The sequence below is a fragment of the Alligator sinensis genome, unplaced genomic scaffold (assembly GCF_000455745.1).
Source record: "Alligator sinensis unplaced genomic scaffold, ASM45574v1 scaffold421_1, whole genome shotgun sequence".
NCBI lineage: Eukaryota > Metazoa > Chordata > Crocodylia > Alligatoridae > Alligator > Alligator sinensis.
The window spans coordinates 688582-704660 of record NW_005841871.1 but is presented as its reverse complement, the minus strand read 5'-3'; the positions used below and the strand labels follow the sequence as shown (position 1 = coordinate 704660).

Genomic DNA, 16079 nt, shown 5'->3' with positions numbered 1-16079 from the left:
CCACCTTAACTGTAAAATATTGCCTTCTGATCTCTAACCTAAACTGATTCTCCATCAGCTTATTACCATTGTTTCTTGTCATCCCAGGTGGTGCTGGGGAGAAAAGGGCTCTGCCTATTTGCTGTTGATTTCCCCTGATGAGCTTGTAGGCAGCCACTAGGTCTCCCCTCAGTGTCCTCTTGCTGAGGCTAAACAGGTTCAGGTCCTTCAGTCTCTCCTCATAGGGCCTGTCCCGCAGCCCTCTCACCAAGCGGGTGGCCCTCCTCTGAACCCTCTCCAGGCTGGCCACATCCCTTTTGAAGTGCGGTGCCCAGTACTGGATGCAGTACTCCAACTGCGGCCTGACCAAAGTCGCATAGAGGGAGAGTATCACCTCTCTGGACCGGCTTGAGATGCACCTTTGGAGGTTCCTAGCTGGGATATTCATGTAGGTTCCTAGCTGGGATACAGGACCTCCACCTAACCTAGGAGGTGCATAGTCCCACCAGGGGAAATGCCTTGCTGGACCTGGTCCTGGCCACAGGCAATGATGTGGTGAGGTGTCTGTGGGTCCTCGACCACCTGGGCAACGGTGATCATCACCTGCTGGAATTTACTATCTGGTGAAGGGTGATGAAAACAAGCAGCAAGGCAGAGGTCCTCAACTTCAGGAGGGCTGACTTCTGTAAGCTAAGGTTAGTAGGAGAGGCATTGGGGTCTCGGAGGTTCAATGAGATGGGAGTCCAAGATGGGTGGTTGTTCCTCAAGCAGATGATCCTCCGAGATCAAAGGGAGTCAGTCCCAATGCACACCAAGTGGGGAAGGAGTGCTAAGAAGCCCCCATGGCTCAGCAAAGCCATCCAGGGATGCCTGAGGGCAAAAAAGGAGGCGTCAAACAGTGGAAGCAAGGGGCTATCACCAAGGAGGATTACACCTCCGTTGCTCAGGACTGCAGGGAGTCTGTTAGGAAGGCCAAGGCAGAGACAGAACTAGGGCTAGCGACCAGAATTAAGGATAATAACAAGTCCTTTTTCAAATACGTAGGAAGTAAGATGAAGGCACTAGGTAACATGGGGCCCCTACAGGATAGGCTTGGCAATCTGGAGATTGTGGCAAATGAAAAATCTGACCTCTTTAATGAATTCTGTGCCCCCATATTCCTGAACAGGGACTGGGACATCTCCCCCACTAGAACTGTGGATGGACCCAGGGGAGGCACCATCATGCCCAGGGTCAAGGATGACCTAGTTAGGGAACTTTTGGAGGGGCTGGATGTGTTTAAATCAGTAGGTCCCGATGTTCTTCACCCGAGGGTGCTGAGGAAATTGGCAGGGGTCATAGTGGGGCTCCTGGTACGGCTCTACGAGCACTTGTGGGGCACTGGCCAGGTACCAGAGTATTGGAAAAGGGCTAATGTGGTCCCCATTTTCAAGAAGGGGAGAAAGGAGGACCCCAGCAATTATAGGCCAGTCAGTCTTACCTTGATCCTTGGGAAGACCTTTGAGAAAATTATCAAGGATCACATCTGCAAGGGCCCAGCAGGGGAGGTAATGATCAGGGGCAACCAACATGGGTTCATTGAGGGCAGGTCCTGTCTGACTAACCTGGTTTCTTTTCATGATCAGGTCACCAAGTCCCTGAACGAGGGTGTCGGGGTGGATGTCGTCTTCCTGGACTTTAAGAGGGCCTTTGACATGGTCTCCCACCACATTCTCTTAAAAAACTAGGTGACTGTGGCATCGATGCCTACACAGTCATATGGGTGGCAAATTGGCTAGATGGTCACACCCAGAGAGTGGTGGTGGATGGGTCATTTTTGATCTGAAGGGATGTGGGCAGTGGAGTCCCCCAGGACTCAGTCCTGGGGCCTATATTGTTTAACATCTTTGTCAGCAATCTGGATGTGGAATGCACGCTGTCCAAATTTGCTGACGACACAAAGTTGTGGGGTGAGGTGGGCATGCTGGAGGGGAGGGACAGAATCCAGCTAGATCTAGACAAATTACAGAGGTGGGCGGATGAGAATAGGATGGAATTCAATACAAACAAGTGCAAGGTGCTGCATCTAGGGAGGAGAAACCAGCAACACACCTATCGGCTGGAAAACACCCTTCTTGTCAACATGGTAGCAGAAAGGGATCTTGGAGTCATTGTTGACTCCAGGATGAACATGAGCCACTAATGCGAGGAAGCGGTCAGTAAGGCTAACTGCACCTTGTTGTGCATCTACAGATGCATCACAAGCAGGTCCAGGGAGGTGATCCTTCCCCTCTATGCGGCATTGGCCAGGCCACAGTTGGAGTACTGTGTCCAGTTCTGTGGAATACTAGGAATAATGGCCACAAATTGTTAGAGAGAAGGTTCAGGCTGGACATCAGAGATATTACTTTATGGTTAGGGCTGCCAGGCTCTGGAATGGACTCCCAAGGGAGGTGGTGCTCTCTCCTACCTTGGGGGTCTTCAAGAGGAGTCTAGACAGATATTTGGATGGGGTGTTATGACCCCAGCACTCATTCCTGCCTGGGGCAGGGGGTCGGACCTGATGATCTGTTTAGGTCCCTGCCGACCCTAAGCACTATGAAACTTACCTGCTGGGTGCTGCTCCTCACATGGCCGGGCTGTGTTGCTGGCCACCTGCAGACTCTGGCTGCTCATCTGCATCTGTGTGCGCCCCGCCCCCCTACCCCCCTGCCCTGCTGCAGCCACCCGGACCCCAGGCTGCCCTGTGGCGTTCTGTGCTGCCACCACTGCCCTGCATGGTGTGGGGGCTAAGTCCCATTAGCCCCAGCCTTCTGCTGCCTAAGCATGCAACTGTGATTTGCAGTGGCTTGTATATGTTATCAATGACCTATAAGATATGAATATGCACACATTTCCTCATGTGATCCTTTCATCATCTTCATGACTCATGCTTGATAGATGTCTTTGGGCCTTGTAGGGTTCTGTGATAGGGGGCCATCCCCGTGCCTGTCCAATGTTGGCCTGAACCTCTGTTTCTGGCTAACCACTCACCTTTCTCACCTGTCATGCCTTGAAGGAACAATAAAATGATGTTACTCAGGAGCAAAGCTGCCCATTTACTACCTTGATGTCAGGGGTAGCTATCCACCACTCTGAACCTCCCCTACATAGTGGCCCATGCCTCACAGATGGTATGTAAAGACTAGCACTCTTAATTCTGATTTGGCTTTGAGTGGCCTTGGGCTCGCTGCAGCCCTGTCTCTGTGCCCTCTCCGGTGCTGGGGCTCTAAACTGTAGGGGGTTCCCCTATGAGGCCTCCTCCTCCCCAGTAGCCTCAGTCCAGTCCACTGGTAAAAACAACAACATAAATATGAGCCCCTGGGCTATAACATAATACGAATCATGCAAGTCACACTCTGCCTCTTTAAAACCCCAAACTGCTCTTTCAGTATTGAGCGTCTCCCAGCCCTGGGTACCTTGTAGACTCCTGGAACCATATTAGCCCTGTAAACAGTCTATCCAGCAGTCACAGCTTCCCTGGGTAGCTCTTCTCTGAAGGAGCTCCTTCCCCTGGCAGCTTGCCAGAGAACTAACTCCTGCTCCCTGGGGTTGTGCCCAGAGCCATATCTCCTTCCAGTCAGCTGACCGGCCTGTGTGGTTGGGCTTTTAACACCTTCCCTCCTGGTACTTAGTGTTCCTAAAGGCTCTGGTCTTAAAGGGGCCACCTTGCCTCCAAGTAACAGGGCTAGGGCTCCCTGCTACAGGCTCCTGTATCTCAAGTAAGGGTGATTTAGGTCATTAGCTCCACTCCTTTTGAGGCAAGAAAGGCCCTAGCTGCATAGTCAGTCATAAAAGTTGAACAGAATAGTTTGCTGCTTTCCCAGAGCCCTTCTTTGCATGTGTTCTTTTGAGGTTCAGTTCATCCTGGTGGGTGGTGGAAATATTCAGGCTGGGCATGTCTACATGCTCACTAATGCACAGGGGTTCCTGGACATTTAATTTAGTATTTCTACAATCAAGTACTAGGGAAATCCTCAGTAACCAGAGTTACTATGCAGTAGCACCAGCACATGCCTTTTTGGTAATGCTACTGTGGAGGAGCCTAATACTACTAAGCAGTGGTGTATTAGCACTATTTGTGCTCTGAAAAGCTACTGCGTGGTATTAATAGGCTATTGTGCAGTTAGTGTCTTGTGTAGATGTACCTACTAAACAATATCTATTTTTAGGGTCCCCTGATTCAAAGAGTTGGAGAAGGGGAGCACTTTTCCTCCTATCATTAACTCCAACGGAGAGCTCCTGAAAGGGGCAGACACTGTATGCCTCCTTCACTGCTTTTCTTTGCCCAGAGAGAACTCCTCAAACTAAGGGGACCATCCTGCCATAGGAATCTTCCCTATACTACATATTTAGAAAGGTACATTTGCCTGGATCTTAAGCTCCTCTTAAACAAACAGCTCATTCAGGACCCAAGTCTAGTCAAGTGAACAAAGCCAAAGCCAAAAAGCCATACTCACATAGGCCTCTGGGACTGAAAACAGACTGCCCCTGTGCTGCTATAAAAAATGTAATGGCAGTACAAAACCCAAGAAAACACACATCCACACAAACTGCCCAACATCGTAGTAATTTGTAGAAGTAATTGTGCTGTCTTTTTTTACAGTGAACATCTATTTGCTTATGGTGCAAGAGTGCAGGCAGCCCTGGACTGCCTACACCCTATAGCTGCCCCAGGCACCTGAGGAACAGCAGCCTTGGGCACCACAACCCAGGGCACATAAACTGCAGGCCCAGGGCAGGGTTTCCCCATTCCACACATGCAGACACAGACCCTGGGAATTCCTCTGCAGACATGGAGGGGGGAACCCCAGTTCTCTGCCTTGCACCTGCAGGGGAAAGCCCAGGCCACACATCTGCAAGCACAGAGGGGCCCTATGGCTCTCCTGCAGGGAGATTCCCAGGCACCTGTCTACCAGCAGGGGAAATCCCCTGCTTGCAGATGCAGTTGGCAGTAGGTTGAAATGCATGCTTGGGATCCACTTCAGCGGGATCCTTGGGGTGTACATTTCATGCTGCCATGCCCTGGGCAGGGGCATGGTCTGCAAGTGCAGCGGAGGGAATTTGCATGGTGCATATAGTACATGGAGGGAAATCACATGTTGTTTCACAGGCTTGGGCCCCTGAAGCCCCAGGAGCAGCAGGAGCCTAACCATGAAGGATAACAGCCCCATGCAATGTCTGTAGGTGCCATTAAAGTTAATCAGCCATGTCAAGACACATCCCATCCAAAAATGACTTGTTTATATCCTGGGGACAACAGAGTGACACAACATATTGGTTCAGTTCAATTAGCTATACTGATGACCTACTGGCTGAGTATGGAATAGGAAGCACTGATGCAGACTACTGGTGAACTTCTCTGAGAACATTGTGCGGTAGAACAGGGATGTCACATATCTGAGTAGTCTGCGGGTGCACATCCCCTGAGCTGAATGTGGTCAAGAGCTGCAGGATGTGTGGCATGATCCCTCCTTCTCCCAACACAGCAGGCACCCCCCTACCGAGGCCACCATCCCCGTTGTACCATATGGGCTTGCCTGATACACTGAGCCATGCTGCACAGGGGCCCCTGTCCCCACGAGCCTTGGGTTCCCTGGGTTGTACTTCTTCACCCCCAGGCACAGGGCAGGAAGCAGAGGCTCAGCCAGCACGCAGCACCAAGAGCCTGGAACAGCATCCAGACAAAGAACCTGGAGACCATGAAGGCCCTTTGCAGGCCATATCTGAAGACAGCAAAGTTTGATGTATCCATTTCTCCCCACCTTCCTCTCACTGAAGCCAAGCATGCAAGCCAAATTAATGAGATGAACACAGATGTAGAACAATCTTACTACTCTTTCCAATATGTACTTTTTAATGTAGGGGGAACATAGTATGAACCCTGCTGATGGTTCTAAACCAAAAGCCAAATCATATGTATATTTAAAGTTAAAACATCTTTTAAAAACACAAATACCATATTCACCTAAATCCAAGATAACTTTGATTTGAAGGTAACTCCCCCAATAATTAGATTCTATTCATGGAAAATTTATAAAGCTGTTATAATTTTCTGCGTGTAGATTCTAATTATTGGTGTGCTGTCTTAAATGTATGCCCCCCACTGCTGCAACAGAGCAAATGGCCATTGGGGGGTGGGGGGGGGGGGGTGGGCAAGCAGCAAGGGAGGCTAGTAGCCTGACACTTTCCCCTTGTTACCTGTTCCTACCATCACTAGCCCCCCATTTAGCCTTCTCCCTCAGTGCCTGCATGTCCCAGCACCTTGCAGTGATGGCACCTCAAACCCCAGCCTTGGACCCAGGACCAGAGCTGCCCCCACCACTGCTGTTGCTTCACAGCTGCGCAGGGGTTGGAGCAATGACATGCTCTGTGCCATGCGGTGGAGCAGGAGCCAGATAGTAAATGTTGACAGGATATTCCTGAGGCAGGAGTTGGGGGGAAGGGGTACAGAGGTAGTGGAAGGAAAATGGGTGTGAGATAGAGGGCCAGCCTTCACCCGCTCCCCACATTTTGAATGGGGAAAAAAAAAACTTGTCCTGGATTCTAGTAAAAATAGCAATCCAATTGCTGGAGTCCCAGTTTTCTATGCATATGGGACAAAGATCAAATCTTAATATGGTTATTTTATTTCTGATTAATTGTAACAGTTATAATTTTGTCCATAAAAGAATGCCATCTACTGGATATTTCTAGAAATAATGAGGTGAGGCAACTCAAAAGAAAAAAACAATATACAAGAGTATGTTTAAAAGCTAGGAACATCTAAATTCTTAAAAGGTTTGTATTAGATATGCAGAATAAAGGTAATCCATTAGAAAAGGATGTAAGAAGGGATAAAGAAAAAGCAGGGTTAGGAAAGAGTAAACTTGGATATTTTGCCACAGAACTAGAAAGGAAAATGAAGCTTTGGGAAAGGATTCTGATGCTTGCTGTTAAAAATTAAATGCATTTTCAGTGGATATTTTCCATGCTTTCATTTTAACGAAACATTAAATCTACTTGATTAATAAAAGTACTAGACAATAAAGATGGCATGAGAAACATCTAATGGAATGGCAATAATGCCAAAAAAATCCAAGGGTGTGATCGTGTTTCCCTTTATAATAGTAAAGAATCTAGCCTTGAGTCATACTCATCTAACAAAACATTTCTAACATAGATAGTCTCTTTGGCTTGAAAGGGTATGTTCATTTGAGTAAAGCGAGGAGGATTTTGTGCTAGATCCATTCAGAGTAATGGAAAAATGATACAGGAAAGGCAAGCAGGCATTTAACCTGAATTTTATTTAAAATATATATCATTATCTGTTATTAAAAAAAATTATGTTAACTCACCTCAATATGCAAAGGAAAATATTCATAACTTGGGGAATATTTATTAAACATACATAACAATTGATCTCTTTCAGTTATATGAATTATCCTTCTACTTTGTTACAGACCGAATAATTACAATATCACCATAAAACACTGTTTATTTATAAAAATCTATTGACCAGTTAGTTGCCCAATCAGATCTGAAGCAAGAGGCACAGTTTCAACAGACACTGAAGTACATCAGGTCAGATTTTGGCCTATTCAACTTAAAAGCTGAAACAGTACTGGGGGGGGGGAGGTGGGAAGGTGGCAATACCATTATAATCGCTAATGAAAATATACAACAGTTTCAAGTGTGAGTGGGCATTCATCACACAAGTGAACAAGGTGCTTTGAATTAACTGTATTTGCAGGGAGACATAAAACTTAAAGGAAGGATCAAACAAAATCTCAAAATGAAAAACAACGTATTACTTCATTTGCACTGAAAGAACAATCACATACATTAAACACTGTGAACAAGATAGCATAAATCAGAGTAGCTTCATGGGCCTCAAAAGGGCCACTTTAGTTAGCAACAATGATGTTATAATAGTTTACCCCTAATAGTGATCTTCTCCTCCTTTTTTTTAACTTCTCCTTTGTTTCCTCCACAAGCTTGGTAAGTTTATGGTGGTCTAGCTGTCTGTTAGTGGTTGTTAACCTTATTAGACTCGAAACACCCCTTGGAAAATACCAGCTCTTAGCTTTCACTCATTTTTTGACTTTTGGACTTTAGAAAAATATCATATTTACTTGAAACCAAGATGAGTATTTTCCCCCATCTAATACAGGATGTGGGGAAGCTCCTTGTTTTAAAGTAGTGTCGCTTGTAGGTGTTATGGGTGTTGTAGGCCCCTTTTGATCGGTGCCTTGCCCCCCAGCGACGTCAGGGTAAGATCAGGTTTTGATGCCACCTAGATGTTTTGGGTGCTGCCCGTTCTTTCCTGCCACATCTTTGATGTTCGTTGTTGGGGAGGCAGTTCCCTGTAGGTGGCCCAAGGGGCTCTCAGACCTGTGCTGTCTTCATGAGGCTTCAAACCTTCCCTTTACCCCACTCTTACCACGTCCTTGGCCTGGGTAGATACTGCTCACCGCTGGTATTCCCCTGGATGATTTCACCTCATCCACACTGCTCGCTTCAAAAGGGTTGGGTCTGCCTGGCTGTCAGTCTTTCCGGGTCCATCCCTCATCTTCGGGTCAGCTCCTCTCATCCTGGGCAATTAAACCTGCACCATCCGAAGCTAGACTGTAACTGAAGAAAACTTAACTGAAAAATGACTGGCATCTGGGCCCTTGGTTCCTTGGGGGGACTCGCCCGTCCCTTGTATCCTAGTAGGCATTGGGGACAGGCAACCACCCTGTGCCCAGCCTCTGCTGGTTCTTCCGGCATGACCTCCATGGGGTCCGTCTGACCTGTGGTCAAGCTGTCCTGGTCCCACCAGTCAGCCAGAATCGTTTACTTCCCCTTCCCGGGGGTCTGTGATCCCCCGTGCTCTGCTTGTGCAGGGCTGCCAAAGGATGTCTGTGGTCTTGAGGGGCTGTCCCTGGACACGGCGTCTGAGCTCCCAGTTGGAGCCCTACTGTTCTCCTGCAGCATCCCATGAGGCTGCTGCTCCCTGTTGGGGCTCCCTTGCCCCTGTCAGCTCCCAAGGCTGCTCTCTGCCTTGCCTGCCTGGGTCCTTTGGCAGGCTCCCGGCTCCTTCCTCTGGCATTCAGGGTTTGAGCATTCTGGTTCTGCAGCCGGCATCTCTCAGCCAGGGTTCCACTCCCCGCTGCCCGGCACAGCTGGATCTCTGGCTGCCTTTTGAGCAGCCCACACTTATCAGGAGCCACACCCCCACTGTTCACCGATATGCAGGCTCAGGCAGCTGCAGAACTGCTGAGCCTGCGTCGGCGTTTCCTTTCAGCTACTGCTCATCCTGGCTCCTACGGGGAGTATCGGGGCACGTCGGACAAGGGTTTGGGATGTACTGGGGGGCCTTTTGCCTTCCCCCTTACACACAGAGTAGAGGGTCAGGCAGCTGTTGTTGCTCCAACTCCAGCCTTGGGGTTGAAGCTGCAGCTGCTTCCCAACTGTCCCCCAACACACAGTCACATCTTCCCCCACAGCCTCTTCCTCCAGGGTCAGAGCTGGTGCTGCTGCAACCATTGTTGTATGGCTGGGCAGGGGCCAGAGTGACTGAGTGCTCCAAGTCCTGGGCTAGAGCAAGGCTGGAGCTGGGGAAGGGATAGAAGCAGCAGCAGAGGGAAAAGTTGCAAAGGCAGTGGTGGAAGTGGGGAGGTGGAAAGAGGGCAAGTGGTGGGGGTGTGTGTCAGCTGTTAATGGGTGCAAGCACTTCAGGGAGGGGTAGGTAACATGGGGGCACAGACATGGAGAGAAAACAGCAGGAAGAGCAGATGTTGGCAGGGGGGCATGCACCAGTGTACATAGGCACTGGGGATGGGGAAATCAGCAGGGGGGGACAAGTGGTGGTGGGAAAAGGCAGCAGGGGGGACAAGGTGAAGGGGGTAGAGTCAAGAAGCAGGGGTGAGACACTTGACTTCTCTCTTACCTGCCCCCTACCACTGCTTGCGCAACTGTAGTGGTGGGAGATGAACTGAAGATGACTTTCCAATAATTGGATTCTAGATGTTGAACATTATAATAAGTTTATAAATTTTCCTTATACTGTACAGAATCTAGTTATTGGGCGTCATCTTGGATTTTGGTAAATACGGTAAGAGCAATTCTTCTGTTGCAAAGAATTCAGTAAAAGTAAGAGTAACATTGCATGGTGCCCTGTGCCATCCTTAAGAGAATCTTACAGTGCCCTGGTTGAGAAACATGCATTTATGGCTCGAAGTAGGACAATTATTTGGATGGTCAAAGTCTTCAGCATGCCAATATTTACAGGATTGGAAGATTATGATGAGTAACGATGACAGAAGTAATATTTAATTTTCACTTATCGAACATATATGTTAAAGCTGTGATAAGCAAATAATATTAATGGAGATTTTTGACTGGTTAATAGCAAAACTAATAGGAAGTGCTGAAATAATCTTGCCATTATGATGTCAACAGTCCTTGAAACAACCAGGCTGGATTTGATTTCAAAGTTGTTCCAGTTCTTGACATCTTAGTATGAAAACCTTCATTTGCAACCCTTTGAAATGTTTCATTTAGGTTATCCCTTCTTAGGCCATTTTAACAGCTTATTTGAATTATAGTCTTGATCTCAGCCTGCCTACAATGGGCTTATTGGTACAAAATTCTGCCCACCATGATGGTCTCTGCAGGACTTTGCTGCCTTGCAAGACTGCATTCCAGAGATTTTTATATAGCTGCAAAAAACAAAAAACAGAGTGGATTAACATAAACCAAATACAGAAATCATTTTGTGTTTTGCATATGTTAAAACAGTCCAAAGAAAAACACTGAAATAGAAGTGCAGCTTTATTTCAAGTTTTAAAAATAAACACAAAATAAAAATGTGCCTAAACCATGTGAAAGCCAAAACACAAAACAAAACAAAAAAAATCCAACAACAACAAAAGCATATAGGCCTTGGAGATTTAACTGCTGAAATCTACACTACTAAACAGTTTTATGTGAGCTGAAGCTTTGCCTTTTTAACTGCTACAAACCAGCATGAAGAAACAGGAGAGGATTGAAAACTCTGGGGTTCTTGATTTTTGGGGACTTTCTTTATTGCAACTGGATATTAATCATTTTCACATGTGTAGTTACTAGAGGAAACATTAAATGAAGCCCTTTCTTATTATGTCCACACCTAGAAGACTATATTTGAGGAAACCTAATTATGTCTGTTTTTATCCTTTTATTTCTTATGTTTCTGGAAAGCTTTACAATTTCTCTCCCAGATGTGGAAGTTTATGATTGAGCATCAGAAATTCCTCTTTTATCTATCAGCACTTCATTAATTCATCAGACTTTTCCAATTTGTTATTTTATACAGCCCAGTTAAAAGGATTAAATGGGAAATATATTCTGCAAAAGTCAATTTTAATAGTGTGGACTAGGTTGGGCACTAGTCAGGTTATACCTTTTTCAATTTGGAGTTATTTGACAATTTCACATTTAATTTAAACTTAAACTCTTAATACTATTATGGAAATGAAGGTAAGAGAAGCCAGCTCTTCAGCTAATTCCAATCAGTATATTAACTCTGACTGCTTGCACAATACTTATTTACACTGTTTAAGAGTTTGGCCTCAAGTCCATTTTTAAACAAAAATTGTAAAGAATATTCAATATATTAAATGCACTGGAACCTTGATTGCCTGGGCCACTGTTAAATGAGACTCTAGTATCCATTCAAAGGTTAGTTTGACATCACAATCAAAATTGTGTATTTAGGTTTCAAACATCCAGAGGACTTCACAGAAGCAGAGGGATGAGGTTCTGGAATAACTCCCACTAGGATTAATGGGGTAAAACAGTTTGTGAAGGGAGTATATGGCATGATTTAGTCCAGATTCTTTTGCATTGCTCTTATTACTAAAGAATAACTTACACATTTCCTAGCACCCTCTCCCTCACATTGGCAGGCTCTGATTTTTTTTTTGTAAGAATGCAAAAATTGTCTCAATAAAAAAGAAGTCTCTTAAACGTTATTCCATACTGGGCTTGGGTAAATCCACTTGTAAGTAAGCTGTCCATTAAGGACTGTCAACAGAAACCTTTTTCCAATCACTAGTAACCCCTGATATGGCTCAAGAGGTAGAATTAGTCCTTAAGCCTGGAGTCAGGAATGTTTTTCCCTTTGTACACAATATAATACTTATATTAACTCTCTAAAAGCATTGTGTTATTCTCTGTGTCTTGGTCACATAATAAGCAATAAGATAACTGTAGATTTCAGGAGGTTGAGTTCAAAGTATTGAAAAGTATGGGTGTGCTCTATTCAGCATTCCTTTCTCAACTTCTTGGCAAACACCCCAGAGCATGGAAATTTGCTTTCAGGCCCATTCCTCACCAGCAAATTCGTATAAGGGGACAGCCAGTTATTATATTATAGTTACCCTGTAGTTTGGTTCTGCTGAATAAGCCTAGATGGAAAATAAGAATGTCAGTTTATGATATACATACTACTTCCCTCTGTTTTTTTCATTAATACTTTTAAAATCTGTTTCATTTATTTTTTTTAAGGCCTGTTGTATATACACATATATTTTGGAGGTTTCAAAACAAACTTTCCATTCTTAACCCAAGGAGCCTTCACTACCAAATCTTTTATCAAAACTGACACATTTCTACCAAAATTCTCTCTAATCTGCCGGCATTCATGAGATCTAACGTAAAGTCATGCTTTTATCTTGCTGCTGAACTAGGTTACAACTCTGAAAAATCCATTGCAATAGAGTGGTTTGATAATGATGTTTGCTTCCATGGGCATTTATGCACATACTTTTCTGTCCCAACGCTTTGGAGAAGACTCAATTAATTGATTAATCAAATCTGCTCCACGCATGAGCGAAGGCAAACTGCACTGTGCCACGTGCAGTTGTATAAGTGGTGAAATGCGCGCCAGTGTGCAGAAAATGGCATTGGTGTGCTTTTGAACTAAAGCACCTCTGAAGTGTTTTAGTTCAAAAGGCAGACAAGTTTCTTTGGGTGAATCTGATATCTTTTATTAGACCAACTTAAATAGTTGGAAAACAATTATTAAGCAGGCTTTTGGGTTCAAAAACCCTTCATCAGGCTAAGGAAGTTTCAGCAGTTGGCGTGTGCTCTACGACCATTTTCAGAAGTTCAAAAGTGCACTACAACCATTTTCTCAGTGCTGATGCACATTTCGCCACCTACACAACTGTATGCATCGCAGCGCTGGCTGCCTTTCAAAGTGCCTGGTGTTATGGTGCTTGTATGTTAAAAAATGCCCCAATTGTCTAGAATAAACTGCAGTAACACAGGCAGGGAACTACCACGAACCTTTTCCACTTCTACTCCTGAAGTTTTTCTCTTTACACTGCTACTACCATCTTCAGCCTCTTGTTGTCATTTCCCCAAGCTATTCCTCACCTTCTCTCCCTTAAGTGACCTGGGAATAGCTGCAGAATGTTAGCATCCCCTCCAGTCCAATACTGCAGTAACGCTGGGAAGTGATGTCAGGCTGGTTAGCTCAATGACACATTGGAAATACTTCATGCCAGAGAAAGCAGAGCTAAGGGACTGTAGTGAGGGCAATATCCTAACCCAGAGGTACTTAACTTCTGGCCTGTGGGCCAGATCCAGTCCACAGCTGTAAGTCACCTGTCTGTGGGGCTGCTCACACATCTGGGAATTTGGCAGTGAGGGGAGTGGTAGCACCTCTCCCTTGCTGCCAAACTTCCAGATCCATGGGAAGCCTTGGGTCCTGCATGCTGGATCCAGCACCTGATCCCAACACACAGGGCCAGGTGGGGGTACTACCATGCCCCAGGGCCCAGTCCTGATGTGGAGGGCTGGAAGGGATGGGGGAAGGAGTCCTGGACCCCCCGCCCCGGGACCTAATTATGACAGGAGAGGTTGGGAGGGGGAGGTTCCAATCCTCTGGAACCCAATTGTGTATGAGGGGGTGGTGCCAGCCCCCTGGGACTGAATCCCAGTGCAGGGAAACAGGACGAAGCCACACTGACCCCCTGGGACCCAAATCTGGTGTGAGGGGCAGAGAGAGGGTGGTGCCATGCCCCAGGGCCCAATTTAGCTCACAGACAGACTCCAGGCCACCCATCTGGCCTCTGGGGCCAAAAGGTAGAGCACGATTGTCTTAACTGGCATGATTCCATCATTGCTAAAGTAAATGGAAATGAAAGCCATTGCTTTTAAAAGTCTGTTCTATTCTGCTGCTTCACGCTGTCTCTAGTATTCCCTAAGGCAGTATAGTCTACTGGCTGGAACACAATTTAAATCAGGAACTTAATCTGGGAACTTAACCAAAGCTCCTAGGTAGTAAAAAAGAGGAGATGGTATTTGACTGTTACAGCCTGGTGGGAGGTTTAATTTACTAACATCCACTAATTGCTTTGAGAAGTTTGCAAGAACTCTGGAAGAAAAGGCACGGTCAAAATACAAATTAAAAAAATTTCAATGTAGAAATCATGCTGATACCCTTGGTGTTACAGTTGCTATTTGGCTTGTAGTCATATTGTCCTTCTTTACTTTTCCACCACACCTTGATGGCGAACAGATAGATGCAGAAGGAAATTACAGTGGGAGGTGATCTTCCTAGTAAGCATCTGGGTCGTTACTGTGGGCCTCTTTACAGAGCACCTTGAACCCCTACACCCTGTCCTATGCACACCTGTGATGTTGCAGCATCTGTCTCTCTCCCTCTGGTTGATCACAATATTGCACTCTTTCAGCTATCCCTTTAACTAGCTCACTGATGCTGCCTATAGTGGGCTTGCAGTCCTCTGCTTGCTTTTTTCTTTAGATGGTTCTCTTCACAGCCCTTCTGTTATCCCTGATAATTGGCTAGTGGTTTGACAGCTGCATTAATGGCTGGTCCTCGTCTCTTCTGGGTCCCAGTGTCCTCTGACTCTTCTCAGTGTGTGCATTCACTGAAACACTTATCATCCCACCACACAGAGTCCAGACTTCATGGGGCTCCCTTGGAGGGAGAGGGGAATCACCCAATTCCCTCTGCTTCACGAACTGTCTCCTCCTGTCTTTTCTTCCTGCAGGAGAAGCCCCGTGTCAGTTCATCACTCACCCATGCCACTGTCTTCCCCGTCAAGGACATTTCTGCTGCTTCCTGGCATCTGGTAAGCACGCTCAGGGCTGCGTCAGCACTCTGGAATGACTTGGCCCCAGTCTCTGCTCTGTCATTTGGAGTGGCCCCTCACTCTGGCGGTTCTCCCCCCTGCCTTGGGTCTCTCCTCTTGACCTGCATTCCTTTTACCTCCTGGCTCCTCCCCCAGGAGGCAATCCTCCCCAGCCTGGCTCTCATGTGGTTCTATGCCGGAGCTTGGGTGGAACCTGATTGGGAACACCCGGGTTCCCGGTGCTCTGTGCTGTCTCACTTTTCCCAATGAAGCTCAGATGTGCGTAAGTTTTCTTCCTCTCCTCTCCATGTGACGTGTCCCTTTTTCCTGCCCAGTAACAAGTCTCTCACTGGGGTTGTAGAGGCAGCAGCAAGGTGCCAGACTTCCATGCGTAGACCCTGAGATGGTGCAGAGTCACTTGGAAGAACTGGATGCCTGTAAGTCGGCAGGTCTGGATGAGCTCCATCCGAGGGTGCTGAAGGCACTGGCCGACATCATTGCAGAGTCACTGGCGGGAATATTTGAATGCTCGTGGTGCACGGGCCAAGTCCCGGGGGACTGGAAAAGGGCCAATGTGGTCCCCATTTTCAAGAAGGGGAGGAAGGAGGACCCGGGCAACTATAGGCCAGTCAGTCTCACCACCATCCTTGGCAAAGTCTTTGAAAAAATTATCAAGACTCACATTTGTGAGAGCCCAGCAGGACAAATTATGCTGAGGGGAAACCAGCACGGGTTCGTGGCAGGCAGATCGTGCCTGACCAATCTAGTCTCTTTTTATGACCAGGTTACGAAATGCCTGGACACAGGAGGAGGGGTGGATGTCATATACTTGGACTTCAGGAAGGTCTTCGATACGGTATCCCACCCCATACTGGTGAACAAGTTAAGAGGCTGTGACTTGGATGACTACACAGTCCGGTGGGTGGCGAATTGGCTGGAGGGTCGCACCCAGAGAGTCGTGGTGGATGGGTC

At 46.7% G+C, this 16079-nt stretch overlaps 1 protein-coding gene across 4 annotated transcripts in view; it reads right to left on the bottom strand.

The window, feature by feature from the left end:
* Positions 1-7215: 7215 nt before the first annotated feature.
* ACOX3 (acyl-CoA oxidase 3, pristanoyl) overlaps positions 7216-16079 on the bottom strand; it is a 79261-nt gene continuing 70397 nt past the window's right edge. For all 4 annotated transcript variants that reach the window (XM_006017011.3, XM_025195192.1, XM_025195177.1 and 1 more), the window contains one exon: positions 7216-10682. In XM_006017011.3, coding sequence (XP_006017073.1) covers positions 10563-10682 — 120 coding nt within the window. In that variant the 3' untranslated portion in view covers positions 7216-10562. The remainder of the gene's footprint in view (positions 10683-16079) is intronic.